Source organism: Salpingoeca rosetta (assembly GCF_000188695.1).
Source record: "Salpingoeca rosetta unplaced genomic scaffold supercont1.4, whole genome shotgun sequence".
Classification (NCBI taxonomy): Eukaryota; class Choanoflagellata; order Craspedida; family Salpingoecidae; genus Salpingoeca; species Salpingoeca rosetta.
Window position 1 is genome coordinate 859,200 of NW_004754930.1, and position 27,500 is coordinate 886,699.

The 27,500-nt window shown below is 55.5% G+C and overlaps 5 protein-coding genes across 5 annotated transcripts in view; 4 read left to right on the top strand and 1 right to left on the bottom strand.

Moving 5' to 3' along the window:
* Positions 1-3,768, top strand: part of PTSG_01262 (acyl-CoA dehydrogenase domain-containing protein) — a 9,907-nt gene extending 6,139 nt beyond the window's left edge. The window contains exons 10-22 of the mRNA XM_004997176.1: positions 106-146; positions 201-276; positions 510-639; positions 884-1,020; positions 1,149-1,242; positions 1,443-1,602; positions 1,776-1,845; positions 1,968-2,068; positions 2,232-2,368; positions 2,570-2,666; positions 2,821-2,906; positions 3,067-3,161; positions 3,328-3,768. Of these exons, the coding sequence (XP_004997233.1) occupies positions 106-146; positions 201-276; positions 510-639; positions 884-1,020; positions 1,149-1,242; positions 1,443-1,602; positions 1,776-1,845; positions 1,968-2,068; positions 2,232-2,368; positions 2,570-2,666; positions 2,821-2,906; positions 3,067-3,161; positions 3,328-3,517 (1,414 nt within the window). The 3' untranslated portion in view covers positions 3,518-3,768. The remainder of the gene's footprint in view (positions 1-105; positions 147-200; positions 277-509; positions 640-883; positions 1,021-1,148; positions 1,243-1,442; positions 1,603-1,775; positions 1,846-1,967; positions 2,069-2,231; positions 2,369-2,569; positions 2,667-2,820; positions 2,907-3,066; positions 3,162-3,327) is intronic.
* A 139-nt stretch (positions 3,769-3,907) lies between these two features.
* On the bottom strand, positions 3,908-7,969 carry PTSG_01263 (uncharacterized protein). Its single transcript, XM_004997177.1, has 12 exons — positions 7,727-7,969; positions 7,380-7,450; positions 7,005-7,210; positions 6,737-6,808; positions 6,447-6,613; positions 5,888-6,032; positions 5,555-5,637; positions 5,270-5,332; positions 5,085-5,137; positions 4,781-4,844; positions 4,613-4,670; positions 3,908-4,414 (listed from the first exon to the last, which is right to left on the bottom strand). Exons 1-12 carry the CDS (start codon positions 7,843-7,845, stop codon positions 3,989-3,991), a joined length of 1,527 nt encoding a protein of 508 aa, XP_004997234.1. The 5' UTR covers positions 7,846-7,969; the 3' UTR covers positions 3,908-3,988.
* Positions 7,970-7,972: 3 nt separating this feature from the next.
* Positions 7,973-9,389, top strand: PTSG_01264 (uncharacterized protein). Its single transcript, XM_004997178.1, has 5 exons — positions 7,973-8,017; positions 8,141-8,217; positions 8,474-8,555; positions 8,882-8,930; positions 9,236-9,389. Exons 1-5 carry the CDS (start codon positions 7,995-7,997, stop codon positions 9,302-9,304), a joined length of 300 nt encoding a protein of 99 aa, XP_004997235.1. The 5' UTR covers positions 7,973-7,994; the 3' UTR covers positions 9,305-9,389.
* A 436-nt stretch (positions 9,390-9,825) lies between these two features.
* On the top strand, positions 9,826-26,018 carry PTSG_11701 (uncharacterized protein). The gene is made up of 34 exons (XM_004997179.1): positions 9,826-10,075; positions 10,392-10,667; positions 10,891-11,026; positions 11,263-11,369; positions 11,618-11,710; positions 11,883-11,952; positions 12,190-12,317; positions 12,545-12,634; positions 12,833-12,958; positions 13,184-13,258; positions 13,548-13,636; positions 13,924-15,259; positions 15,536-15,685; positions 16,013-17,770; positions 17,967-18,077; positions 18,291-18,383; positions 18,604-18,752; positions 18,966-19,089; positions 19,251-19,382; positions 19,515-19,607; positions 19,755-19,841; positions 19,970-20,107; positions 20,306-20,391; positions 20,593-20,719; positions 20,996-21,136; positions 21,371-21,969; positions 22,267-22,429; positions 22,719-23,008; positions 23,517-23,793; positions 24,072-24,203; positions 24,399-24,448; positions 24,637-24,795; positions 25,126-25,438; positions 25,621-26,018. The coding sequence occupies exons 2-34, from the start codon at positions 10,548-10,550 to the stop codon at positions 25,750-25,752; spliced, it is 7,674 nt and encodes a 2,557-aa protein (XP_004997236.1). The 5' UTR covers positions 9,826-10,075; positions 10,392-10,547; the 3' UTR covers positions 25,753-26,018.
* Positions 26,010-27,500, top strand: part of PTSG_11702 (dynein light chain 1) — a 2,583-nt gene continuing 1,092 nt past the window's right edge. The window contains exons 1-5 of the mRNA XM_004997180.1: positions 26,010-26,068; positions 26,260-26,298; positions 26,649-26,758; positions 27,036-27,147; positions 27,325-27,414. Of these exons, the coding sequence (XP_004997237.1) occupies positions 26,066-26,068; positions 26,260-26,298; positions 26,649-26,758; positions 27,036-27,147; positions 27,325-27,414 (354 nt within the window). The 5' untranslated portion in view covers positions 26,010-26,065. The remainder of the gene's footprint in view (positions 26,069-26,259; positions 26,299-26,648; positions 26,759-27,035; positions 27,148-27,324; positions 27,415-27,500) is intronic.

Below are 27,500 nucleotides of genomic sequence, written 5' to 3' on the forward strand. Positions count from 1 at the left end.
AACGTAAGTAGTCTCACACACACACACACACACACACACACACACACACACACACACACACACACACACACACGCACACACACACACACACAAACATTTTCGCAGCTTCACAACGAACCCCTGCCCCGCCCAAATCAGCACGTTCCGTACCATTGCGCTCACCATCACATGTGCTTATTGTGCATGACGTGTGCACACAGGATCACAGCACGAGCGCCGGCTGCTGCGCAAGGCCGTCATCAAGCGTCGCGTTGAATACGATATCATGCTTACAACGTACGCGCCCCCTTTTTGTTGCTGCTCTTGCTGTCACAATTGTGTCCCACATGCCCGCTCTCGCTACAATTGACTCATTCACGCACACACACACATTCACGCACACACACATTCACGCACACACACACACATTCACGCACACACACACATTCACGCACACACATTCACACAACACCCCACACCCCCACCCGCACCACCACCACCACCACCACCACCGTCACCACCATCACCAGGTACTCTGTGTGCATCTCCAGCTCTGACGATCGCGCGTTTCTGCGGCGATTCAAGTTTGAGTCGGTCATCTTCGACGAGGGACACATGCTCAAGAATATGAAGAGCCAGCGTTACACGCATCTCATGAAGGTACCGCCTGCACGATGCACAGCTCGTGCGTGTCTGCATGCTCAGTTGTGTACACGTTCTTCCATTGTATTGTGTGGCAATGGACACATACATATGTGTCCATGAATGTGGGACACTTGTGCCCGAGAAGGCAAACAAACACCCATGCTCTTGTTTGTCTTGCATTCTTGAACACCTTCTCGTTTGGTGTGTTCTTGGACCCGCGCGTGGGTCTTACATGAACCTCCTGCCTCCTCATTCTCAGGTACGGGGCAAGCGGCGCATTCTGCTGACGGGCACACCGCTGCAGAACAACCTGTTGGAGCTTATCTCCCTCCTTGGTTTCATCATGCCGCAAATCTTCTCCGAGAACATTGACGTCCTAGCGCGCATGTTCAAGAAGTCAGTCGAGCACAGCATGCACGTGTGTGGTTGTTGTCCTGTTGTGAGCGTTGCGCTGCGTCTTGCTTGTGCGGTTGCATGTTGTGGAGCTGCCTCTGACACCACCCTTCTTTCCCTTCCACTCGCAGGAAAGTTGACGAGCAGGAATCCTTCTCCACGTCGCTCATCAGCAAAGCAAAGCGGATCATGATGCCGTTTGTCCTGCGGCGTGTGAAGGATCAGGTACAGCAACACGACGCCATCACTGCCAAGCGGGTGGTTGTAACTTGGTTGCCTCACACACATGCGCGTGCATGTGTGCGTGTGCGTGCGTGTGTGAGTTGCTTCGTTTGTTTCTCTTACGACTCGTTGGTAGTGGCGCCACCTGCTCATCTGACCGTCACACATTGCCCGGTTTGCTGCGTGTCCGTTGTTGCGCACAGGTGCTGAAACAGCTGCCGGAGAAGAAGACAGAGGTGATTGAGTGCGAGATGACACCATTCCAGCACAAGGAGTACAAATCGCTCATGGACGCGTTCAAGCGACGCGCTGAGCGGTCTGAGGATGACGACCTCCTTCCCGGCGACGACGACGGACAAGACAGTACGTGCTGTGGCTCGTGCCTTGAGGAGAGGAGGATGAGGAGGAAGGAAGGAGGGGGAGCAGGAGGCAGTGCTAGCGGGAGGGTTTTGAGGGTGAAGCGCCTTTGAGTTTGCTCACAACACAACCACGATGTGCGTGTGTGCACGTATATGTGCGTGTGTGCATGAGCGCAGGCGCTTCGTTGCTGAACAACTGCTTCATGCAGCTGCGCAAGATGGCAAACCATCCATTGCTCCACCGCTGGTACGCATCAACAAGAACCTGTGCATATGTCTGCAGCGCTTGAGCCAGCATCCCACTCGAAGCTCACACACACACACACACACACACACACACACACACACACACACACACACACACAACAGCCGCTACGACAACGACAAGCTGCGCAACATGTCGTCGCTGATCCTCAAGGATCCAAAGTACAGGGACTGTGACCCCAACATCGTGTTCGAGGATATGGAAGGTGTGGACTCGCGTTCATGACCAGTACCCGTCTACCGTCGACGCCACCTGCCAGCCCGTCACACACACACACACACACACACACACACACACACTTGTTTCTGGGATGAATTTCTCAACACTCGACAACATCTGTCCCTCCCTTCCTGCTGACTTACTTGCAGTCATGACGGATTTCGAGCTGCACAACCTGTGCTGCACCAGCCCGCCGCTCCACCCGTTCAAGCTCGATGAGGATGACATGATGCAGAGCGGGAAGTTTGCTGTGCTCAAGGACCTCCTACACAAACGCAGCGAACAGGTGTGTATTTGTGTTATGTGTGCTTCGAGGTGTGTTTCGGCATGTGTTGCGTGCACGTGTACGTTCGGCGTGGCTGTGTCACCGAAGCCATTGTGTATCCCCTGTTTATCTGTTTGCGCGCACTGCCACACACACGCCGCTGCGTGAATATCATCAAGTCACGCATCTGCTTCCTCCTTCGTGACGTCATGCGCGTTGCAGGGTGACCGGGTGTTGCTATTCAGCCAGTTTACGACCATGCTGAACATCCTCGAGAGGTTTCTCACTTCTCTCGGCATCTCCTTCCTTCGCATTGACGGTGCGCACGTGGTCGCTGAGTTGCATTCATGCTTGCGATTGACGCAACTTTTTTCCCGTACCTCACACAGCCTCATTACACGCATGCTTTCGTTTTCACACCATTCTCACGCTTCACCTCCACTGTTAACCACGGTTTGTCGCTGGCCTTCCAGGGAGCACACCCGTTGAGGAGCGTCAGGACTTGATTGACAAGTTCACCAACGACAAATCCATCTTCTGCTTCCTCCTCTCAACAAAGGTATTCGCGTGTGGGTGGCTGTGTAGTGTACCACAGCTTGTCCGGCCTTGTGAGCGATGCATGCCACGACTGGCCCTCCATCATGTCTACCCTGCGTCTGCCTTCTTTCTTCTCCACCCACGAGCACTCACGCATGAGTTGCGTTGGTGATGTGTTTCAGGCTGGCGGTCTTGGGATCAACCTCACGGCTGCGAATGTCGTGATTCTGCACGATATCGACTTTAACCCATACAACGACAAGCAGGCCGAGGACAGGTGTGTGTGTGTGTGTGTGTCGCGTGGTCTTATGTGCACATCACGCAACCTGAAATGCGTCAACCTCAACCCTCTTTCACACACACACATGCACACACGAGACACACACACACGAAACATACACCCCGCATGTTTTGTGGTCTCACGTTGTGTGGCGTGGGTGCAGGTGTCATCGCGTTGGGCAAACAAAGCCCGTGCATGTGATTCGGCTCATCAGCAAGGACAGCGTGGAGGAAGTGATGCTGAAGCGTGCGGACCTCAAGCTGCAGTTGGAAAAGGACATGACGCAATCAACACTGGACTCCACTGCCGGCGTGCGCGCGTTGATGGTGTCATACCTCAAGGAGGCCAAGTAATCATCACACCCTGTTTGTCACAACCACAGGAGGAATCTGTCGTGGTCGCATATCATTTCACATTACACGTGTGTTTGTTTGTTGATTGAGGAGTGCGGCTCGCCCATGCGTGCCGCCCCCACACTTCACGTCACTTTTGCTCGCTGTTGTGTCTCGTTTATTAGTCAAATCACTTTTGTTAGTCCCGGCTCTGTGTCCAACACTGCACGAAGACATCTTCTTGCAGCTTCAGCATAAACAATTCATCCATGTCAGAGCACGTATCCACGGCCATCAACGTGCCGTGCCTAACGCATAGACACACATAGATTGACAGACAGACAGACAGACACACACACACACGCACAGGCACAGACAGATAGACACACGCACACAGACACAGACACAGACACAGACAGACAGACAGACAGACACACACACACACACACACACAGACACACACACACCCTCCCCACACACGCACAGACACAATTAGCGGGGGCACGGCTGGCGGTGGCGCGGTGGCTGGAGGAACACCTTTGAAGCCTTACGCGGCTGCGGCGTGGCGGACGTGGACGAAGGCCGTTTCGCCGATCGTGCTGATGACGCTGATGATAGTGACGAAGAAGCAGCTGATGGCGCTGTTGCTGGCCGCTTGGTGTGGGAGGCCGTTGTGAGCGGTGCTTGTCTCGGTGGGCCTCGTCTCGGTGTCGGTGCGGAGGTGGGGACTATCTTCGATGGCCTGAACATGGGTTGGAGTCGTGGCTGCGGACTTGCGCCAGTGGGGCGCTGCCGGTGCTGGGTTGACTGGGACGAGTGCGAAGTTTGTGCCGATGTTGTGGCGGCTGCAGCGTTTTGCGAGGCCAGCCGGGCCTTCATGTGCAGTCGATTGTGGGACGCGCGTATCATCCCTCGCCCCTGGATTGCGTTTCAGAACGTTCGAGTTGTGGCGGTGTCGTGGACGTGAGCTCCGAAACACATACACGCACACACATGGGCGACAACAGCAATAGTTACGTCAACCGGCAACAATGACGAACAAGACACCAGTGCCATGGCACACATCCCTCCCCACCCCACACACTCCTCGAACAGCATCTGCACGTTGTGCGCGACCTTTCGTGTTGGCGGCGCTCCGCCAGGGGCCGTCTTGCGAACCTGCATCTTGAGCTTCCTGTGTGTGTGTGTGTATGTGTGTGTGTGTGTGCGAGAGAGCGAACATAAGTTGATGTGCGCGTGTTGCAAACAATGGGACATGAAATAGCACACGAGTAAGGGGCGCACTTGAGGATGGAAGACGAGGAATCGGTTGGCGCGCGCTTGGGTTTCGTTGCGGTGGCACGAATGGCTGTTGCCATCGTGTGCGTGCGTGTGTGTGTGCATATGCATGGCGGGGATGTTGCGCGCGCGCGTGTGTGTGTGTGTGGACATGAGATAAGCGAACAAGGGCAGCGAAGCCATCAACAAAAGCACGTACACGACAAAAAGGACAAGAACAACAAGAACAGCAGCAAGAAGAACAAAAAGAGCAGCAGCAAGAAGAATAACAGTAAGAACAAGAAGAAGAAATTGAGAGTGGCTGGCGCACCGCGATGTTGCGACGGGCTCAATTCCTTTGTGGCCTTCTTCGCTTGCTCAACCCTGTGCAGATGGAATGAACAAACACCAAGACACAACTACATCAACATTTTGCACGCACGAAACCTCAACCCAACACCAGGTGTCATGTGACATGAAAACGCAGGCTTGCAGAATGAGAGGGCACACGCTAACCGTGTCGCTGCGTTGTGCACGGCGTCCTTCATTGCTTTCGTCCGCGCTTCCTTCTCATCATGGCTGCAGTTGCACACATGTGCATGTGAGTGGACATGTGCGCGCAAAAAATTGTGTTTGTGCGTGTGTATGTGTTTGCGAATGTGTGATTGAAGATGTGTGTGTGTGTGTGTGTGTGGCGTATGCACATGCGTTACAACAGGCCCAGTCACCACCAACTACACCAGAATAGCTGATCCATCTCAAACACCTCTCGTCTCTACATGCCAGCATATTCACACTCACAACTTGATCCATTCGTCCTTCCAAGAGGTCTCATGTGCTGGCGGTGAAGTGGATGCGCCGGGCTTGCACTCCTTCTGGTAAATCTTCACCAGAGACATGAGCCATCACACACGCACACAAAGACACACAGACACACAGACACAGACACACACATACACACAGGCACACACAGACACACACACATACACACGCACATAGATATGTGAGCGAGGGGTTTCCATGCTACGCAAGCTGAATCATATGCGGTGATGCTCAGCAAACAACACTCACCCCACAATCCCCATAATCCCCATAAGCCCCACAGCAGACAACTGAACCAGCATGGCAACCCACCTTTTTCCAAAGACTGGCGGTGTGTTGTGTGTATTCGGGGTGGCTTTCCTCAATTCGCAGCAAGTCACGGCCGTTGAAGAAGGGCAGCGCGGGCGCCACAATGTGATATGGGACATCGCCAAAGCTCTCGAGGTGCGATGCGTGCCTGGTGGTGATGCAGCAGGGATGGTGGTGAGTGAGAGGTGCGTGGTGATGAGGGCGACGCAGGCGGTTACAGCAATCAGTGAGGGGAGACGGGCAGAGAGGAGGGAAGGCAGAGGAGTGGGAGATCCGCAAGAGGGCATCAGATAACCAGTCACAGGCACAGAGGCGATACAGACGCACATGCCCGCACGCACACAGACAGATAGATAGACAGACAGACACACACACACAGACATACACAGACACACACACGCACACACACACACAGACACACAGACACACGCACAGACACACACGCACACACACACACACACAGACACACAGACACACAGACACACAGACACACAGACACACACACAGACAGACAGACAGACCGACCCCCGGCACCAACCCCCAACAGGCGATGCAAACGCACTTAACAAGCCATGTGAGGCAGATGTTCTGCAGGGTGAGGGAGGAGAAGAGCTTGAGAACAGGCAAGCTGCTGCGCGGTTTGGGCTGGGTCGCAGCAGCGCCGGAGCCACTGACAAAGCCTGGCTTGAAGAACCGCCCACGCCGCTTTCTGCTGATTGCGCTCGCATCCTGGATCGCCAAAAGGAAGACGGAGGGGGGGAGAAGGTGAGCGTTAATCATGCGGGTGCACGTGGGAGCATGCGGATGGTGTGGACAAATGTGTGTACATGTGTGTGTGTGTGTGTGACTTACGAGCGCATGGTATGTCTTGGTCGGCGTGCTCGCCTTGCTGGCGCCATCGCTGCTGAGCGAGACGGTTGGTGCCTGTGATGGTGAAACACAAATGCAACAGGAACACAGATGAATCAAACCACGCAGGCAGATACAGCTATCAGCATTCACAACACACACCCACCCACCAACTTACACAACACCACCACCCACCCACACGCACACACACACACACACACACACACACACACACACACTCACAAACACACAGCATACATGCACACAGTACCCTGCCGAGTTGGCCAAAGACGGGCTTCTTGGGCTTGGGTGGGGCGGCCCCAAAGCGGAGCTCTGCTTGTGTTTGGAGTTCTGCGCTGGAGAGGGGCCGGCTTGTGTGCATGACGCGCTCCGCTGTGTCTGCGTCCACCTTCTCCCCATCGTTGATCCACTGCTTGACTAGCCTGGAGATGGTTTTCTTCAGCGGCTTGGGCGTATCTGGTAAACGAGGTGGAGTCATGGGGCACAAATGAAAAAGGGTGACGTATGTGCCCGGGTGAGAGGGAGCGGCGCTGCTAGTTGTATGCAAACCAAGTATGGTGCAGGGAATTGTCAAGGGCTTGCGGTTCCCTTTCGCTGAAAGCGCAGACGAAGTTCCAGTTCGCACCTTTGCTCTTCTTGATGGCTGACAAGCCGGTCAACACTCGTTCATGCTTCCATACGTATGGCGTCGGAACTCTACAAGCAGAGCGATGGCGTACATGCGTGCACATGCGTGTACATGCGTGTGTAACCTTGTGAAGGCAGAGAAGAATGGCTCAGCTGCTAACGCCAACAACAACCACTCCACACAGACGCAGACATAGACACTCACACACACAGACGCAGACATACACACTCACACACAGACGCAGACACACATACATACAGACACAGAAGCACACACACATGCAGACACAGACACACATACACACACACCCACACGCACCCACACACACTCACACACAAGCTGACCTCAGGTCGATGAGGCTGTTGACGAGCTTTTCGCATCGCTTGTAGTCCTTTGACCTAGCCACTGCCTCAATCTTGGCAAAGATGTTCAACAGCGCCTTCTCATAGTCAATGTCCGACATGGTGGGCGGCCGTCTGTCCGCAACAGCCACTGCGATGCAACGAGATGGAGAAGCGTGTGAGTGTGTGTGGTTGTTGGTTGCTGTGGTTGTCTTGGTTGTGGCGCGCTGCTTTGTGGATTTTCGCTGAGTCATCAACTACCACAAGCAAGATGAAGGTGTCGCTCGAGTTCAGGTGCGTGGGTCATGCATCTGTGTGCGTGTGTGCGTGCGCGTGCGTGTGTGTTTACTCTTGCCCCTGCTGTCTCCATGGCCGAGTCACTCTCTCTATTGCTCACTGTACTGTACGTGTGTACAGTGGCGGTGCTGAGCTGCTGGTGGATGGTCAGAAGAACCATGACGTCACATTGCCAGACAAGGAAGACGGCTCAAAGTGTAAGTGCGTGTGTATGTGTGCGTGTGTGCGTGTGTGTGCGTGTGTGCGTGTGTGTGTGCTTGTGTGCTTGTGTATGTGTACGTGCGTGCTGATACGTGCGTGCTGATACGTGCTGGCATGTGTGCAGCGGAGCGTGCTGGCTGTTTGGAGGGCTGGAGTTGTTCTTCCACTCGTGTTTGTCTCACTTTGTTCAATCCATTACACATCATACACGCTTTTGTCGTCTGTTTGGCACCACCACCACCAAACGTGTAGGGACTGTGAAAGACCTGCTTGCATGGATTAAGGACAACCTCATTGATGAGAGGCCAGAGCTCTTTGTGCAAGGAGATACTGTGTAAGTTGCGTGGCGGGTGTGCGCGCGTGTGTATGCTTGTGTGTGTGTGTGAGTGAGTGTATGTGTTTGTATGTTGTTGTGTGCACTTGCACTCGTGTGTGTGTGCATGTTGTTGTGTGCACTTGCACTCGTGTGTGTGTGTGTGTGTGTGTGTGTGTGTGTGTGAGGCCTCTTCTCCATACATCCATGCACATGTGCACTGGCGTTGCGTGCGAGCGAGGATGCTTTTTCTTCGCCACCCTTTGTGATTTTGACCGCCTTGTCCACAACTGCGTGTTGCATTCTCACTTGCTCTTCACCACACCTGCTCAACCGTGCTCCAACAGGCGACCTGGGATTCTCGTGTTGATCAACGGAACTGACTGGGAACTCATGGTACGTCCGCCCTAATTGTGCATGTGTGAGTGGGTGTTGTGTGTGTGCGTGCTTGTGGAGTGCGAATACACTCCTGTGTAAATGCACGCCTGTGTGAATGTACACCTGTGTGAATGTACACCTGTGTGAATGTACGCCTGTGTGTGCCTGTGATGGATGCGCAGCCTAACGAACGTGCGCACCAGCAAGCGCCGCGAGCAGCGATGTGTGAAGTGCAGCACTGCGTTGATTGCACATTTACATGACATGACCGCCACCCTGCAGCTCACGCGTCATCTTTGCCTCCTGTTTTGTTGCTTCCACAGGATGGGCCTGAGTACGAGCTGTGTGAGGGCGATGCATTTGTGTTCATTTCCACGTTGCACGGCGGTTGAACGTGCTTGCGATGTGCGCAGGTGGGTGGTTGTAGCTTCGGCGTCAGTCTCTAAATCAATGATGCGAGCGTGTGAGAATGATGCGCATGATGACACGTGAGTGAGTGAGAATGACACGTGAGTGAGTAAGAATGACACGTGAGTGAGGATGCACACACACACACACACACACACACACAGACACACAGACACAGACACAGACACAGACACATACACACACACACACAGACACACACACACACACACACACACACACACACACACGACACACACACACACGACACACACACACACACACACACACTTCGTATCCGACACGATGAAAAGCGACATCATAACAGATCGACCGGCCGGCTGGTGTATGTTTCGCACAAAGGTGCACTGGGATAAACGCATTAGCGCACAATCCACCGCTGACTGTTTTTTTTCTGCCCCCGCAGCCAGGAAGGGCGCCAGCCAGCCAGCGCGCAGCAGCAAGCAAGACAACAAAGGTTGGTTCTGTGTGCATCAACGTTTTTGTGCCGACACACAAGCACAAGAAGTGAGTGGAGAAGAAGAAGAAGAAGACACAGCAGCAGGTGCAAAAAGGAGTGTGGCGCGAAGGTGGGGGAGAATAAGAGGGCACTGTGTGCACGCACGCACATCGGGTGGTCGTGGCAGCTGACAGACAGTGCACACGCGCTCGCACCACACACACGCAGTTCTTTCCCCGATTGCTTGCCGCGCATCCAACAGGCGCAAGTGCGTTTGATCTGTTTGTATTTGAAGGTGGTAAGTTTGAAGTCACTGCAATGCTTGCATACAGCGGACAATGTCACAGCTGTGCTTGTGTTGTGTGTGCGTGTGAGTTGTAGGTTGTGTACATTGTGTGTGCGTGGTGCGTGTGCTGTGTGTGTTGTGGGTTGTGTGGGCGTATGCGTGCGTATGTGCGTGCGTATGTGCGTGTGTGTATGCGTGTGCCTGCGTGTGTGTGTGTGTCCATGCTTTGCCCCTCCTCCTTGCTTTCATGTCGACTGGCACAATGTAACGCACATCACTGCTATCCCCCGCCCTTCTCACCTTGCGGTCTTTATGGCTCTCTTGCCAGTCCACACGATTAGACTGTGGAGCCTGTGCTTTGATAGCCAAAGCGCACACGGACGTGCGGACACAACGAGACACACATCACACATCACACATAGCGCACACGCTCGCGCACACACCTCACACATAGCACATACGCTTGCATACAACATCGACAGCCATGTCAGACATGGATGTCGATCCGCCCCAGCCCAAGCATGGGCAGGAAGAAGGTGGGCAAGAACAACAGCAACAGCAAGATCAGCAACAAGAGCAGTCGCAGCAACAGCAGCAGCCTGAGGTCGGTTCATGCAGTGACGTTTGGTTATGGCTGCCTTAGTTTCTCTGCATCACATGCCTCACTTCTTGTTGCTCATCCCCACGCATTGTTTCCTCTCCCCCTCAAGGCTGCTTGCTTGCTCTCTGCTCAGTCACATCACGCGCGATTTCACCCCCTTCCCACACACGCCCTGTTTCTTCTCATTTCTTTCTGTTGTTGGTGCGGTTTGGTTATGCTATCGCAGGCTCCCGCAACAACCCTGCCGATGGACCGCATCAACGAGCTCAAAACACAGCTCCGCCTCGGAGTGCGCATGGCAATCGACGAGCAGAGCCAGCTGATGGGTCTGCTCAATTCGCTGCTGCAAGCCCAAGAGCGAGGTGCTGCTCATGGGTCGTCCCACTGTTCCGCTGCTTCCCTTGACCATAGTCCTCCATTTCGTGCTTCCTCACTCATCCAACAAGACCTGCCGCGCCACTCAGCCACAACCACGCAACTAACACACTCACACACACAACCACACACACACACACACACACACACACACACCCACACACACACCCCACACACACACCCCACCCCCCACACACACCCGCATTGTCATGGCTGTGCGCAGGCGAGTGTGACGACAGCTGCGAGACGTTTCTGAAGGATGTCCTGCTGCCGTGCATCTTGACCTGCCTCAACAGCGAGCAGCTTCTCAAGTGGTCCCCAGATTACCTGGTCAGTTTTGTTTCCCAGACACACACACACACGCACACACACACGCACACACGCACACACACACACACACACACACACACACACACACACGTGCGTTCTGTGTGTGTCGTGTGTGTGTATATGTGTGTGCGCGTGCCGTGTGTACGTGCCGGAGACACGCCTGCCGCTGCCGATGTGAAACACTGTTGTGTGATTGCTCACACGCGCCATCCTCGTTTATCCCACGTCGGTCGTGCTGCTGGTGTCAGGTGGACATTCGCCAGCTGTTGATCAATTCCTTGGACGCACTCATTCCCCGCATGGACAGCGACGACACACAGTACATCCGCGTCACAGCGCAGGTATGCGTGTTGCGTGTGCGTTGCATGTTGTATTGTGTGTGTTGCATGGCTTGTGCAAACGTGTTGGTTGGAAAGCTGCTCCTCTGGAGTGAGAGTGCACGACACATCTTCCCAAGACGGCAGTGCACTGATGTACTCGTGCTTGCTGGCTTGATATTTATTGTCACAACAGATGATGAACTATCGCACGCTGTACCACCAGCAAGTCTGGTGTGAAAAGTCCATGTCCGCGCCCCTGAACGGTACAGAGCGCGCCAAACTGTCTTTCTTTGTCCAGCGTGTGAGTGTGAGGGTGGTGTCAGTTCTCTTTCACCACCGAATGCACTGATGATGCTGGCGCTGCTCTGCATTGGTCTTGTCGACAACGTTTGGTGGATTGGACTGGGATGATTCCCGCTCCTCTAAACTCTTTCACCAACTGTCTCGTTGATATCTCCATTCACACACGCACACATCTGGTGCACGCTTGGTTGTGGCAGGGCCGGATGAGGTGTACGCGCTGTTCAGCGTGGACACGGAGACGGATTCGCAGTATGGCTTTCTCATTGACATTTGCGACGCATTTGGCGTCAAGGGCGGCTTCAAGCGTGCTCTGCAGATTGTCACTGTACGTCACTTGGCTTGCATGCATGTGGTTTTCCTCGTTGAACCCCATCCCAGACGTTGGTCCTTGACCGTCTCTTCCTTTTGTCGACAGCCACTCACGTACACATCGACGCGCGCGCGCACACACACACACACACACACACACACACACACACACACACACACACACACACACACACACACACACACCACCACCACCACCACCACCACCACCACCAACCACAACAGAATCCAGAATCCAGCCTGGTGCAGGTGGTCTTGGCCGCCAGCTGCACTTTCTTCAGCGGCCATCTCCCAAGCGACATGTGTCGGGAACAGGTTCGTGTTTGCTTGTTTGCTTGTTTGCTTGTGTTGTTCATTGGCACCGTGGCGTTGTGCAGTGTGTTGTGTGTACTTGCACGTGAAGGTCCGGCGAGCGCTTTTGACTTTGTGCGTTTCCGTTTCTCCTCCCTCACCTCGCCCTATTTGTCCTTTGCCCTTTGCCTGCACACCCATACGTACGTGTGCAATACGCAGTTTGTGTATCCGATGTTTGACAAGATGTACGACCGGGTGCTCAACGCAACGCTGAAGGAGCTGCGCCCGCTTGTGCCGGAGCTCGTCAAGGACAACGGCATTCTCAGCGCCATCCGCAACGCAAAGGTGACACACTACATATCTGTGTGTGTGAGAGAGAATGTGTGTATGTGTGCGTGCGTCTGTCTGTCTGTGTCTCTCCCTTTCTTTTTCACCGTTTCACCGTTTCACCGTTTCACTGTTGCTGTTGTTTGCTGTTGCTCGTTACCCCCCCTCTCCTCTCCCTCTTCTCTTGCATTGTCTCATCTCGTTCGCTCGATGCTTTTTATCTCTGCATCTGTTCCTGCGCAGCTGGTGCTGGCTGCTCGTCAAGACATTGAAGTCAACCGAGTCCTCGACAACCTCCACCTCGCTGTCATCGACAAGGTGGTGCACTGGCCTCTTCCTGCTCGCGTCCTTGTGTGTCCGCACCGGTTTCGCTGTGCCTGTGTCGCTGTGCCTGTGTCGCTGTGCCTGTATCGCTGCGATGTGCATCCGCGTGCGTATGCTTGTGTGTGTGTGTATGTGAGTGCGTGTGTGTGTTAACTCTGCTTTGTTGGCTTTGATGGAAGCTTGCCTCCCAGCCTGTTCGACCCTCAGGGCACACAACCGCTCGCAGCATCACACACACACCTCACCTATCCACATGCATATGCACATGCACGCGCAACAACAGATGCTACGCGTGCAATCGTTCAACGCAACCATGTATGCACTGGACGAGCTGAAAGGATTGATCCACCGAATCAACGCCCAGAGCAAGCCGTGAGTTGCAGCTGAACGGTGACGTCGTGGGTTTGTTTGCCTGAGTTGCGGGGAAGAGCAAGAAGGCTTCGCTCCGGCCCTCGCAACCCACCCACCTACACACACCCACACTCACACCCACACAACACCACACACACACAAACACACACACACAAACACCCACACCCACACACCCACACCCACACACAACACCACACACAAACACACAACCACACACACACACACACACACACACACACACACACACACACATGTGTTCATACCCCACACGGCAACTGTCAACACAGGGACGCGCGGTTCCAGTTTACTGCTGTGACGGCGGGCGAGCTGACGGACTGGATGGCGGAGAAGAAGCTGCTGGAACTGCTCTTCAGTGACAACCTGCACAAGACGTCGTACGTCAACCGCGTGCAGGAGATTGTGCGCTTCACCGCCACGACCCGCCTGACCCTGCAGGACCTGGAGCTGATTTGGAAGGCGCAGGAAGGCAAGCACGGCGTGATTGTGGACAATATTCACGACCTGCTCGCCCACCTGGCGTACCACTTTGGGCCGGAGCAGCTCGACCACCTGTTCAGCCTGGTGCAGGCCAGTTGGGGCGGCAGCGACCAGAACATGATGCGTCTGCTGCGCCTCATCCAGCGGCTGGCGGAGGAGGACGCGGCTGGCGAGATGGCGCACAAGGTGATGGAGGTGGTGTGGTCGCTGGCCCACAACCCGGACACCTCGCACGAGATTGCCGACGAGGCCGTGGCGTCGATGGTGAAGATCCTGCAGGGGCGCTTCTTCCACGACGCCTCTGGCGCGGACGTCAACAAGTGGCTGGACGCGTGCCTGCGCGAGCTGAAGGAGCAGCGGTGGGTTGTGCCGGCCATGCGCATGATGGAGGCCCTGCTCGACCTCTTCTCCCGCCACTCGGACTCGAAGCACGCGTCCCCGCGCGACGTTGTGCTCAACAGGCTGCTGCGGCAGGGCCTGCAGGACGCCGTGCTGGACCTGTGTGAGGCGTACCAGGAAAAGGCCAAGCAGCGGCTGGAGGCGCTTGGCGGCGACGAGAAGGCGCTCGACAACACGGTTGTCTTTGAGATGAGCACGCACCGCGCCACCATGCAGCAGCTGCACAAGCTGCTCCACTTTATTGTGGCGGAGCGGGAGTCGTACATGGCGCTGGACGATGCGGTGCGCCTGTGGCTGATGCTTGTCGAGGGCGCACCCACGGCCAAGGACAGGACGGCGGGCCTGCGCTGGTTCTCGCGCGTGCTCGTGCCAGACCCGGACCTGGATGCTGACGCGCAGCGGTTCCTGTTGGAGAACCACCTGCTGCACATGGACCTGGAGACCATGCCCATCACTGCCATCAAGTGCGTGCTCGGCATCTTCTTCAACATCAACACAGAGGAGCACGTGCTTGAGCGCAACAGCTCCGGGCATGTGCACGTCTACGATCCCTCAAACATCTGGCAGCTGGACTGCTTGTGGGAGCTTGCCTGCAGCCATGCTGAGGAGACGGTGGCGGCGCTTGTCATCAGGAACCTCATCCAGATCTTCACGGGCCTCACCAACCAGGACCCGCTCGGCATCGTCAACAGCTGCCTCGACAAAGTCAACCGCACACTCATAGAGGTGCGTGCGTGTGTCTATGTGTGCGTGTGTGTGCTTGCGTTGTTGTGTGCTGAAATGTTTTGCACTTTGGGTTTGTGTGTTTGTGCGTTGTTGTGTGCTGAAATGTTTTGCAGTTTGCGTTTGTGTGTTTGTGCGTGAATATATACGTGCAAGTTTGCGGTTCTGCTCGTGCTTTCATGTGTACACGTGTGAATGTAACCACCGTCTTCTCATCACCGAGTACTGTCGACACGATTGCCATGGGTCATGTTCGTCGTGCCATTGGATTTCACGCAGGACACCAATGGCCGCCCTGATTTGGTGGAGCGAAAGGCCGTTCGCGGCCTCGACATTCTTCGGCGGTTCCTCACCCACTTTGACGTGATGCATGACTTCCCGCGCGTTCATCCCCCCATTATCATGGCGCACCTCGGGCTTCCCTGCAAGGTGCACAATCATCTCTTCAGCAACATGTTCCCTCTCCTCGCGTGTGGTGCTTGTGCTGCACCTTTGCCGCACACACACACACACAGACACACGCACGCACACACGCACACACGCACACACGCACACACGCACACACATACGCGCACGCACACACACACACACACACACACACACACACACACACACACACACACACACACACACACACACGCACACACTCGCACGCAAACACACGCACACACACACACACACACGCACGCACACACACACACACCTACTCACTGCATGTACGTCAACCGTTTTGGTGCTTTCCATTTACAACAACAGGTCCACGCTGTGAGTCAAGAAGGGTGGTCACTGTCCGTGGAGCTGACGTCCACGTCCTCCGTTGCCCTGCTGCGCATGCGCGTGTGTCGGTTTGCGAAGATGTCTGGCGACCGGTTGCAGCTCTCCTTCCAGGACCGCGTGCTCTCTGCGCGCGACGACCACTCCACGCTGGCCATGGTCGGCCTCTACCACGGCGCCATTATCGAGGTGGAGACGGTTGCAGACTCAAAGTGCCTCGACATGTGCCCGCAGCCAAACGCCCGCAAGGAGGAGAAGCTGCCGAGCAGGGCGCTGTCGCATTCCAAGCAGCACCACGACATGCTGCGCCGGTTCCTGTTGGAGGACGTGCCGCCCGCCGTGCAGGACGCGGCGATGCGCGTGCTGCTGCACCTGCCTGGTGACCTCGATCTCCAGCGCACCGTGTTTGCTACGGTGGTTGACCAGCAGCAGAGTATCTCGCCGCTGTTTGAGGACGCCACGCTGCCGCTGCTGCAGTACCGCCTGTTTGTGCTGTGCAGCGTGCTGCGGCCCTCGCGCCCAGACACGTTTCCCAAGGCCGCGATCCAAAGCTTCAAGGCGCTGTTCTGGTCGTGCTTCGGCGTCGACGACGTGCTTCGTCTGCTGCAGGCCCTGACATCCCCGCTTGGCGAGGAGACCAACCCGTTCCGCTACTCCACGGCGATGCGCGCCTTGCAGGCGCTGCTCGTTGTTGTGCACGAGCTGGTTGACCGCTCGCTCGCCATTGCCAAGGAGGCCGGCGACGACCAGGCCAACACTGCAGGCTCTACCACCAGCGCTGGCAAGAACAAAAACAAGGCCTCTGGCGTGGACGACACGTGCACGCCGCCGCTGTCGCCGGCCAAGGCAGCAAAGGCCAGCGAGGCCGCCGGGCCGTCAACCCCACAGCGCGTGCCGTCAGAGCAGTCAAAGGCGCAGGCGCAGGCCGTTGCACAGAGCGCCGACGTGGAGTCGCCGCTGAAGAAGCACGCCGGTGAGGGCAAGCGCTCCTCCGACTCCGCCACAGCCACGACCACGGCCACGGCAAGCAGCACCAGCACCGACGCAGCTGGAACAGCAGCAACGGCCGTGGTGTCAGCACCCTCTGGCGCGTCATCTTCGTCGGGTTCCACAAGTTCCGGCGTTGCCAAGGGCCAGCGCCACGCCCAGCAGCAGTCTGGGGCGTCCTCGCCAACCTCCTCGCGTTCACCGCCCACGCCCGCGTCGGCATCGTCACGCTCGCCTTCGTCCGAGTCGAGCCCACTGGACCAAGCCCTGTCCGCGCAGCAGCAGCAGGCGCTGTTGGATGCGCTCCTCACCGTGTTTCGTGCGGTGTGCGACCCGACAGAATTTGGCGCGCGCATTAACAAGGACACCGCTGCCGACAACCTGCCTGTGGCCATGGACCTTGTGTATTTATTCAAACGCATCAGCAACCTGAGCAGCCCCATCTGCGCGTCGCTGGTTGCGGCGTGGTCCACCCCAGACATGCTGCGCCTGCTCACGCTGCGGTGCCCGTATGCACACGTGCGCAGTGTTTGCGTGCGCCTGCTTTGTGATGCCGTCAAGGACCTGCCTGCAGCGCAGGGCCCGCTCTGGCACACGGCGTCCATGCTGTTGGATGATTGCCAGGACCTTCAAGGCACGTGCGAGTGCGACCACTTTTTCCAGCTGTTCAGCTGCCTCGTGCTTCTGCCCGACGTGGACATACCGGAAGCAGAGCTGCTCTCCCTTGCCTCAAAGCAGGTCACCTGGCTCGAGGTTCGTTGCTGTGGCTGCTGCTGCTGCTGTTGCTGTTGTGCTTGTGTGGTCTGGGGAGCAGAAAGAGGGGTTGTGTTTGCTGTGAGATGTGCTTGCTGGCAGTTGCAGTTGCTGTTGTTGTCCGTGTGCTGCCACCGTGTGGTCGTAGCAAACCAGCACTGTCACCGCCTCACTGCTGCCAATGCTGTGTTGCCAGGCGTTTTGTGCGGATCCCTCTGATGCAGCAGCGCGGCAGGATGTGCTTGCGGGTCGCCTCAAGCTCATCGACGCTATCCTCTCCCGTCTCTCCACCGTTCCCCCGCAGCTGGTGCGTCTCCACACTGTGCTGTTTCCTCTCTTGGCCAAAGCGTGTGTGTGTGTGTGTTTGTTTGTGTGTGTGTGTTTGTTTGTGTGTGTGTGTGTGTGTGTGTGTGTGTGTGTGTGTGTGTGTGTGTGTGTGTGTGTGTGTGTGTGTGTGTGCCGATGTGCTGTTTGATTCTGCTCGGAACTGATTGCTCATGGCTGTGCCGTTGTCATGCAGCACGAAGGGTTTGTGTGCGGGATGCTGAACCACCTCCTCTTCCGCTGCGGCCGCTACCTGGCCGACCTGCGCGCCCTGCCAGAACTGCCATCCGTGAGTCATCCGAGTTGTCTTGTTTGACTTCATGTGTGTGTGTGTGAACGCGATTTTGTTCGCGTGTGTGCGTGTGTGCTTGTGTGTGTATGCGTGCGTGTATGCGTGCGCGTTGTTGGTTTTGGTGTATGATTGCTCGATGGGCGTTGATTAGTCTCACGATTGCCGTGGCCGGCGTCAACTGCCCCCCCCCCCAAAAAAAAACTCAAAACACGTGCAGGATCTGGCTGTTCCTGAGTTTGCGTGCGACTCGGAGAAGCCGCGGGAGGAGGCTTTCAATGTCCTCATCAGCCTCGTGTCGCGAGACGTGACGCTCTTCAACCTCATCGCATCAGACCTCAAGGAGCTCCACTACGTCCCAGAATACATGTACGTTTGTTACATACCCAACCACAGACATAAGCAACTGCTCGCCAAACACGCACGCACGCACACACGCACATACACACTCAAGACACACACACACACACACACACACACAGACACAGACACAGACACAGACACACACACACACACGCACATAAAGAGACAAACCCATTGCATATTCGCTGACGGTTTTGTGTCTTGACGTTGTGGGTTCAGGCTGAAGACCGAATTCGGGTTCCAGCCTGTAATCAAGCCACGCACCCCTGGCGCGTTTGTTGGGCTGAAGAACGCTGCAGCGACATGCTACATGAACTCTGTGCTGCAGCAGCTCTTCATGCAGGTGCGTGTGTGCGGGCTGCGTTGATGGAGACGCTTGCGCTTGCATTTCAACAACAGCCCTGCTTCGCAGACACACACATGCATACATGCACGCATGCCAATGTTTACGCTCACACAAACTATCCTCCAACACCCACTCCCACTCATATGTGTTGGTTGCAGCCTGACACGCAGCAGCTGTTGCTGGGACAACTGAACATCCCTGCCGAAAAGCAGGAGGACAGCGTGCTGCACCACGTGACCCGCATGTTTGCCCACCTCAAGTACAGCGCTCGCCAGTACTACACGCCAAAGGTCGTGTGTGCTGCACTTGCGTGTTGCCGTTCCTCGTTGCTGTTTTCGCTCTTCTCTGTTTTGCCGATGCCCCAATCTGCTTGTCATTGACGAGTCCCCTTGCTCACACGCATTCTTCTGTTGTGGATGCAGGGCCTGTGGCGCACGTACAAGCACTGGGGCGCCCCCGTGGATGTGCGAGAGCAGCAGGATGCATGCGAGTTCTTCAACTGCCTCATTGATCAGGTGCTGTGGCGTGCGTGTGTGTGCATGTGTGCGCAAGTGTGCGTGCGTGCGTGTGTGTGTGTGCATGTGTACCTAAGTGTGTTCTTGTCACTCGTTGTGTCAGCACTTGTCAACTTATGACACAGTGTGCTCGATGGTGCTGGCCAGGTGGACGAAGGGCTCAAGTCTCTGAAGAAGCCGGCAGCGCTCTGCCAAGTCTTTGGCGGCATGTTTGTTGACCAGAAAATCATCAAGGTTTGATCTGTGCACACATGTTTTTCCCTCCTACACATTCACATTCATACACGCTGCGTTGCGGGCTGAGCCTCCTAGCACACAATATTGCGCTAACTCACCCTTCCACTTGTTATAATGGCTGGCAGAGCGGATGTTCACACCGGTATGAGCGCGACGAGCCGTTTACAACCATCCCGATTGCCATCCGCAACTGTAAGACGCTTACACAAGCCCTGGACAACTACGTTCAGGGCGAGCTGCTCGAGGGCGCAAACGCATACAAGGTAAAGCACGCGAGGGAAGGTAGAGATGGCAAATGAAGGTGCAGGTGGCAAATGAATTGAGTGCTTGTGAACGAGAAGGGACAAGCCACAAGGGCCTGCTCAGCGGTCAATGCTTGCGTGAGCTGCTGCGTCCTGGGTGTTTTTCCTTGTCGCTTGTCCTTGTCTCATCGTTGTGTTGTCTGAATGTGTTTTCAACAGTGCGAGAAGTGCGATGCGAAGCGCGACACGATCAAGCGAACGTGCATCAAGACGCTGCCTCGCGTTCTCGTTCTCCAGCTGAAGCGGTGTGTACTCACTCTTCTTGCATGCTTGAGGCTTGCTTCCCGAGCGTGTGGGAGAGACTTTGAAGCTGCTTTGCGCCTGAGTATTTTGCTTGCGTGTCTTTGACTTTGGAATTGACCTTGGTATTGACTTGGGCAAACGTACACCCGTGGGTTGTTGCACTTGTGCTTTTGTGTGCGCTCATGCATGCGTTTGCGTCACAGCTTTGATTATGACTGGGAGCGGGGCGTGCCTGTGAAGTTCAACGACTACTTTGAGTTCCCGGATGAGCTTGACATGGGCCCGTACACGGCTGCTGGCCGCGCTGCCGTCGAGGACGACGCTGGCGAGGTGCCGTTTCTCATCGGTCTCTGTGTGCCCGATGTGAATGCGTGCGTGTTTCTGTGTGTTTCTGTGCGTTTCTGTGCGTATCTGTCAGTCTGTCAGTCTGTCAGTCTCTATTTCTCTCTGTCTTTCTCTTCCTCCCTCCCTCCCCGCTCTCTCTGTCTCTCTCTTCCTCCCTCCCTCCCTCCCCCCTCTCTCTGTCTCTCTGTCTCTCTCTTCCTGTTGTTGTGACGCAGTGTGTCTGTGTTGGTCCTTGCTTCTTCTTTCATGCTTCCCCAACAGGTTCCCAAGGAGATGTATCGGCTTGCGGGCGTTGTTGTGCACAGCGGCCAGGCGAATGGCGGCCACTACACGTCGTACGTGTGCCAGCGCGACCACGCTGGCAACATGTCGGACAGGTGGCTCCTGTTTGAGGACCACGAGGTACGCAGCGAACGAACTCGACTGTGTTTCCTTGACGCTTGCCATGACACATAAGCATCCATGTTCCTTAAACCAACACCCCCCCCCCCCACAAAAAAACAAAAAACAAAAACAAAAAAACAAAAAACAAAACAAAACAAAACAACAAGTCCCCTCTTCCAATGTGCTCCTTCCTTAACCTTCTTCTGTGTCTCCTCCTTTCCTCCTGTGTTTGCGTGCCTGCTTGCCTGGCAGGTGACGGATGTTGAGTTCAGCGGGGTGCAGTCCATGGCGACGCAGTGGTTTGGCGGCGAGACCACCTCCCAGGTGTATGACAAGCAGCTCGGTCGCACCGTCCCCCGGGTGCGCGACCGCTGGTGGAACGCGTACATGCTCTTCTACGAGCGCGTCAACGTTGGCCCACTGGAGCTGGCACTGCCAAAGCCGTCACCGGCGGCGAAGGAGGAGGGAGCAGCAGCACGGGCCAAGGGCAGCGGGGACGCCATGGAGGAAGGGAAGCAGGGCGAAGAAGAGGGGAATGAAGAGGAGGAGGAGCAGCCGTTTACACAGATTGACTGCACGCCGTCTGTGTCGCAGCGGCTGAATGTGATGCACGACAACATTGTGTGGGGCCACCAGCGCGAGATGTTCAACACGGAATACTTTGACTTCATCTTCCGCCTGGCTGGCGTTGTTGGCGACTGCATTGAGGTGAGCATTCCGGCCAAGGGCATTGCCGCCCAACGCAAGTCGAAGACGGACGTGGTGGCGCTCGATGACGCGGCGCAGCTGGACGCCCTCGCTGTTCAGGCAACGGACCTCTCCCTCGACTTTCTCCTCGGTGACGCCCTCCTGTACGTTGATTCGCGATGAACATCACTCACGTGTCTTGGTTGGCTTTGCGATGGCTTTTCATGTGGTGTGGTGCGGCGTGGTGCGGCGTGGTGTGGTGCGGCGTGGTGTGGCGTGGTGTGACCGTGCCTTCGTTGTGGCTGTTCATTATGTGTTGTTGGATTGCACACGTTGTCTTCTATGTTGGAGCTCTGAACCATGTGTGATGATTGATTCATTCTGGCCACACGTGATGCAAACTCCACCCTCGTCTGCGCGCGCTCTTTCTCTCACCAAAATGCGTTTTTTTCTCTTCACAGGACGGACGATGAGATTCGGGACTCGCTTGATGATTGGCCGGTGACGCTGCGCCCGCTGCTGCGCCACTCGACCACCTGCCGCGAAATGGCCCGGCAGCGCCTGCAGTCGGAGACAGAGTTTATCAAGTTCCTCATCCTCAACCCAGACGACGACGCGCGTGCGGTACGCTTTCAACCCACTGGCCTGCCTGATGTGACTTGACACAGCACTTGTGGCATGTCTGCTCGACGTGTGTGATTTGTTTGATTGTTTCTTCACCTTTGTATTCAAGATCGTTCGCTCGTTGCGGTTCATGGTGGTGGTGCGCCATGCATGCGTTCTCGTGCTTTTCTGCGACTCACATTTATATTTGCTTGGTTTTGTTTGTTTGGGTGTGTGTGTGTGCATGCTGCCCGTCTGCCCGTTTCTTTCCCTCGTGCCACCGCGTCTGTTTCTGTTGTGCCTCCTTTAGGCGTTTTCGCAGTTTGTGTTTGAGGTGGTGTATGCGAGCATCTTGGAGGATGGCCCCGACGTCGGCCTCCCGCTCGCCACACACACGTGCAAGATTGTGCACACGGCCCTCAAGACGATTGGCGTGCTGCAGTTCTCGCAGATTGGCGAGTCGTTCCAGCTGCTGCTGGAGTATGTGAAGCTCGGCAGCCAGTACCGGCAGCTGATGATTGACCTGGACATGATGCCCATCCTGCTCACTTTCCTCCAGCACATGGGTGAACTCGGCCTGCAGAACCCGCTCTGCTTCAAGTGAGTGCTCGCTTGTGTGTGTGTGTGTGCGTGCGTGTGTGTTTGAGAGAGAGAGAGTGTGTAAATATGAGTGAGTGAGTGAGTGTGTGAGTGAGAGAGAGAGAGAGAGTGTGTGTGTGTGAGTGAGTGTGAGTGTGTTTGAGAGAGAGTGTGTGTGAGTGTGTGTGTGAGTGTGTGTTTGAGAGAGAGAGAGTGTGTGTGTGTGAGTGTGTGAGTGAGTGAGTGAGTGTGTGAGTGAGTGAGTGAGTGAGTGAGTGAGAGTGTGTGTGTGTGAGTGTGTGAGTGAGTGGAGTTGTCGTACACGTGCGCCTTTTGTTAACAAACGGACGGGTGTTGTGTTGGTGAGAAAAGGTGGACGTACAGTGTTCACACGGTTCACCATCTCCCACCCCTTTGCCACATCATTTCTCATTCTCATCTTGTTCTCCCCTTCACTTCTGTGTTCCTCTCTCGCCCCATTATCATGTCGTTTTCCATGCGCCTTGTTCCCTCCTCCTCCCGTGTGTAGCCTGCTTGTGTCGCTGGTGAGCGTGCTGATCCGGTCGATGGGCATGTCTTCGCTCCGCACCTGTGAGCCGCCGCAAGGGGTGAGCCCGCCGACGCTGCTGCTGCACGACAAGGAGATTGGCGGCACGAGCCAGCCGCTGCCACTGCTTGAATCTGTGTGCGCGCTGCTGCCGGACAGTTCGTTCTGGCGCGCGCTGCTTGAGCGGCACGCCGGCAACATGTACGCCATGAACATGGTGTGCGATGCCTGCTTCTGCAGCCAGCACGTCTCCTACGTGGTACGTGTTCAATGCGATGCGAGCGTGCCTCCCTGTCCAGGCTTTTGATGTCTTCCTTCTATGTCCAGGCTTTCGATGTCTTCTTTCGCTTGTTTCATTTGTTTGATGTGCTTTTGGGTTGGTTTCATCTGTTTTGATTTGATTTGGTTTGATTTGGTTTGATTGGTTTGGTTTGATTTGTTGTTTGCGTGCGCACGAAACAAGCCAATTGCCACCCCTCTTGTTCTTATCATTCACACTGCTTGTTGCTAAATGCCCTCACTTCGTCACACTCTCAGGTGATTTTGACGTTGAATGTGCTGGTGGATGAGCTGCACCACTACGAGTTCCACCCGTACCTCAACCTCCTACAGCGCGTGTTCCAGATTGACGACGGCATGCGTCTGTACCGCTTCCGCCTCTCGTGCGAGGTGCGCTGTTGGCCATGTTGCAGACGTTGCCATGTTGTTGCGTGTTGCAGTTGCCGTCTTGTTGCCGTGGTGTTTGCATGTTTTCGAGTGCACACCTTGCGCCTTGGGGTGTCGTTGCGGAGATTGGTTGGTGGTATCTCACCCAACAGCTTTCCTCGCTGCCGTGGCCGTTGCTTGTTGGTTGATTGTTTGCAGGGCAACAACGAGCAGTTTGTCAGCCTCTTCCGTGTCATCAACTTCTGCAAGTGCGTGCCTCGTGCATGCGCTGTGAAGTTATGCTGTGTCGTTGTGGTGTGAAGTTGTGCCGTAAACATTTTGCTTGACAATGCTTGCGCACGGGTCTCACACCCTTTTGTGCCATCACTACTACCTCCACCACCACCATCGCCACCGCGCACCATTGCTCCCGTCGTTTTGTTTCTGCTGCACCCAGGATGCAATTCCACAAGAAGTCGTACTTTGTTGCGAAGGTGTTGACGTGGGCGCTGCTCAACTTTCCCGAGCTGCGCGAGTACTTGGTCTCGGACCGCGTGCGCAAGCACTGGATCTGGGTCATCAACTGGCTTGGGATGCAGCTGCACACAGCCATCATGTACGTGCTGCTGCGTGCCGTGGGTCTTGCTTTGCACAAAACAAAACAAGAACGGAAGCGGGTGGAGGAGGATTAGGGGTTGTTTCTTGAGGTGGCTGTGGGTCGGATGGTTCATGCGGATTGGGGGGTGCAAGCGAGACCTGCCACGCTCCTGCCACGATGATTTTTTTTGTTTTGTGTGCGTGTGCGTGTGCGTGTGCGTGTGCGTGTGCGTGTGCGTGTGCGTGTGCGTGTGTGTGCTTGTTGCTCATGTGCTCGTTTGCTTGCCGATGTCAAGTGTTGCGACCTCACACATGTACATGTGCATGCACACATTGGACATGATGACAGGCCCGTGGAGCACGAGAGCAACGTGGACTCGAGGTCGTATGCGATTGAGCGGACGGACTCGGCGGTGAATCTGCATCGCGCTCTGCTGGCCTCGTGTGGCACCTTGACTGCCAAAGCACCATCTACCGACAACGCTGAAGAAGACGATGATGATGGCGATGACGACGACGACGACGACGACAATGATGATGCCAGTGATGAGAATGATGATGCGCAGGCCGCCAAGAAGGCGGCGGGAGGCAAGGCGCGTGCACGCTTGCGCGACGATGACGAGAACGACGATGGCGTTGATGGTGGCAGCAACGCTAACAATGTATGTATGCATGCGTGCGTGCGTGCGCATGTGTATGTGTGTATATGTGCGTGTATTGTGCGTGGATGTGGGCAGCGTGTTTGCTTTACGTTTCCTGCTAGTTTGTGCGTGGGTGAAATACTGCGTGTCGCTGACAAGCCTTTTTTGTTTTGCGTCCGTTGCTGTTGTTTGACTGGTTGCAGATGATGGATGACAGCGAAGAAGGATCAGCACCGTCAAAACAAGCGTCGAGCACACCCTCCAGTGACAAGGCTAACGACACGCACCAAGATACAGAGCAACCACAGCACCAGGACACCCAAAGCTCCGCCTAATTGACCCATGATTGACCAGTTCCACTCAATTTTTCCCCCCTCAGCTTTTTCTCCCATATTTGTGCACTGTGAGAGAGACGGAGTGTGTGTTCACGTGGTTGCTGGTGTGTGCAGTGATGGTGTTTGCTGCTGTGTTGTGCTGCAAGCACCTGCTGGCTCTCAGACAGATAGAAGTTATGTTCGTGGTGTTAGTGGTGTTTGGTGTTCATGGTGTTGGTGTTCGTGTTCTGGTGGATTATTCTCAATAATTTCAACAAGTTTCCGTATCCGTTGCCAAGTCTCGGCTCAGCCAACCCCAACAACAACAACAGACATGGTGCGGGAGAGGGGAAGACAAGGATACAAGCAGTGAAAGGGGATAGGTTGTGAGGGCAGGGGCACACCGCGCTGTGCTGTCGTTGGTTGGTTGGTTGGTTGGTTGGTTGGTTTCAGCGCACCATCTACTCACGCTGGTTTTTGTGTTGGGTGCTACGTTGGTGTGTGGTGTTCTGCCTCGTGCCTTGACAGTCGAAGGGAACGTCGATCAAGGAGGCCATCAAGCAATGGGTGAGAATGAATGGGGAATGAAGGGGAGAGTGTGAGAGCATCGTGCATTGCGGGAGGGAGTCACTAACATTCTGCGTATGCGTGTATGTGTGTGTGTGCGTGTGTGTGCGTGTGTGTGCATGTGTGCGTGTGTGCGTGCGTGTGTGTGCGTGTGTGTGTGTGCGTGTGTGCGTGCGTGTGTGTGCGTGTGTGTGTGCATGTGTGTGTGTGTGTGTGTGCGTGCGTGCACCGTTTGAATGAGTAGCAGTAACGACCTCGCAGGCGAGCACGACTCTCGCCAAAACAGTTCTGTGCCATCTCTGACACCCAGTGCCACTCGTTTGTTACTCGTGTCGTGTTTGGACACATAGGAGGAGAAAGAGGGCACGCCCGTGGCAGATGCAACCGTGGTGAAGCTGCTGGGCAAGATTCCGCCCATTGAGAAGATGGACGCTGCCCTCTCTGCCTTGTCACACGTCCAGTAAGTTTGAATGCGTGTGTGAGCGTGGTGTGAGCGTGTGTGTGTGCATGCGTGTGAGCATGGATGTGAGTGTGTGAACGTGTGAGTGTGAGTGTGAGTGTGAGAGATCGAGACACTCACTGTGAGGGAGCAGGGAGGAGGAATGAGTTCCGTGGCTGTTCCGCCCGCTCGCCTTGCTTTGCGGGTGTGCATCCGTGTTGCTGTGTACATGCAGCCGCAAGTCATCGTGCTCATGTTCCGTACGTGGCGAATACCACCCCCCTCCTTTCCCCTCTAGGCAGCTATCGCTGTCGACAAACTGCATCGAGAAGATTGCCAACCTCAACGGCTTCAACAACTTGCGCATCCTGTCTCTGGGCCGCAACAACATCAAAAGCTTGGCCGGCCTGGTACGCTCCTGCAACGCACCTCGAGTTGTGCTGTTGCGTCGTGTTGCTCTTCCGCGCGTCATGAGTAGTTTAGTTGTACGCATGTTGTGGTGTGTGGCCAAAGTGTGTCTTGTGCTCACTGCTGCGTGTTGCGCGCATCTGATCCGCTGCCCCAATACCGCTGTTACTGCTAATCAGGAGCCTGTGAGCAAAACGCTGGAGGAGTTGTGGATTTCATACAACAACATTGAAAAGCTCAAGGGCATCGAAGTGCTGAGCAATCTCAAGGTTTGTGTGCGTGTGTGTGTGTGCGTGCGTATGTGATCGTATGTATGTGTGCATGCGCGTGTGCGTGTGCTTGTGTGTGTGTGTGC

Coding starts and splice junctions, on each gene's coding strand:
- PTSG_01263 (XM_004997177.1), bottom strand. CDS start 7,845: ATGTCGGACATTGACTATGAGAAGGCGCTGTTGAACATCTTTGCCAAG. Junction 6,809..7,004: donor TCTTTGGCCAACTCGGCAGG/GTACTGTGTGCA, acceptor TCACCATCACAG/GCACCAACCGTCTCGCTCAG. Junction 5,638..5,887: donor CCGCCAGTCTTTGGAAAAAG/GTGGGTTGCCAT, acceptor TCTCTGGTGAAG/ATTTACCAGAAGGAGTGCAA.
- PTSG_01264 (XM_004997178.1), top strand. CDS start 7,995: ATGAAGGTGTCGCTCGAGTTCAG. Junction 8,556..8,881: donor TTTGTGCAAGGAGATACTGT/GTAAGTTGCGTG, acceptor GTGCTCCAACAG/GCGACCTGGGATTCTCGTGT. Junction 8,931..9,235: donor GAACTGACTGGGAACTCATG/GTACGTCCGCCC, acceptor TTGCTTCCACAG/GATGGGCCTGAGTACGAGCT.
- PTSG_11701 (XM_004997179.1), top strand. CDS start 10,548: ATGTCAGACATGGATGTCGATCCGCCCCAGCCCAAGCATGGGCAGGAA. Junction 19,608..19,754: donor TCAACTGCCTCATTGATCAG/GTGCTGTGGCGT, acceptor GGTGCTGGCCAG/GTGGACGAAGGGCTCAAGTC. Junction 23,009..23,516: donor CAGAACCCGCTCTGCTTCAA/GTGAGTGCTCGC, acceptor TCCCGTGTGTAG/CCTGCTTGTGTCGCTGGTGA.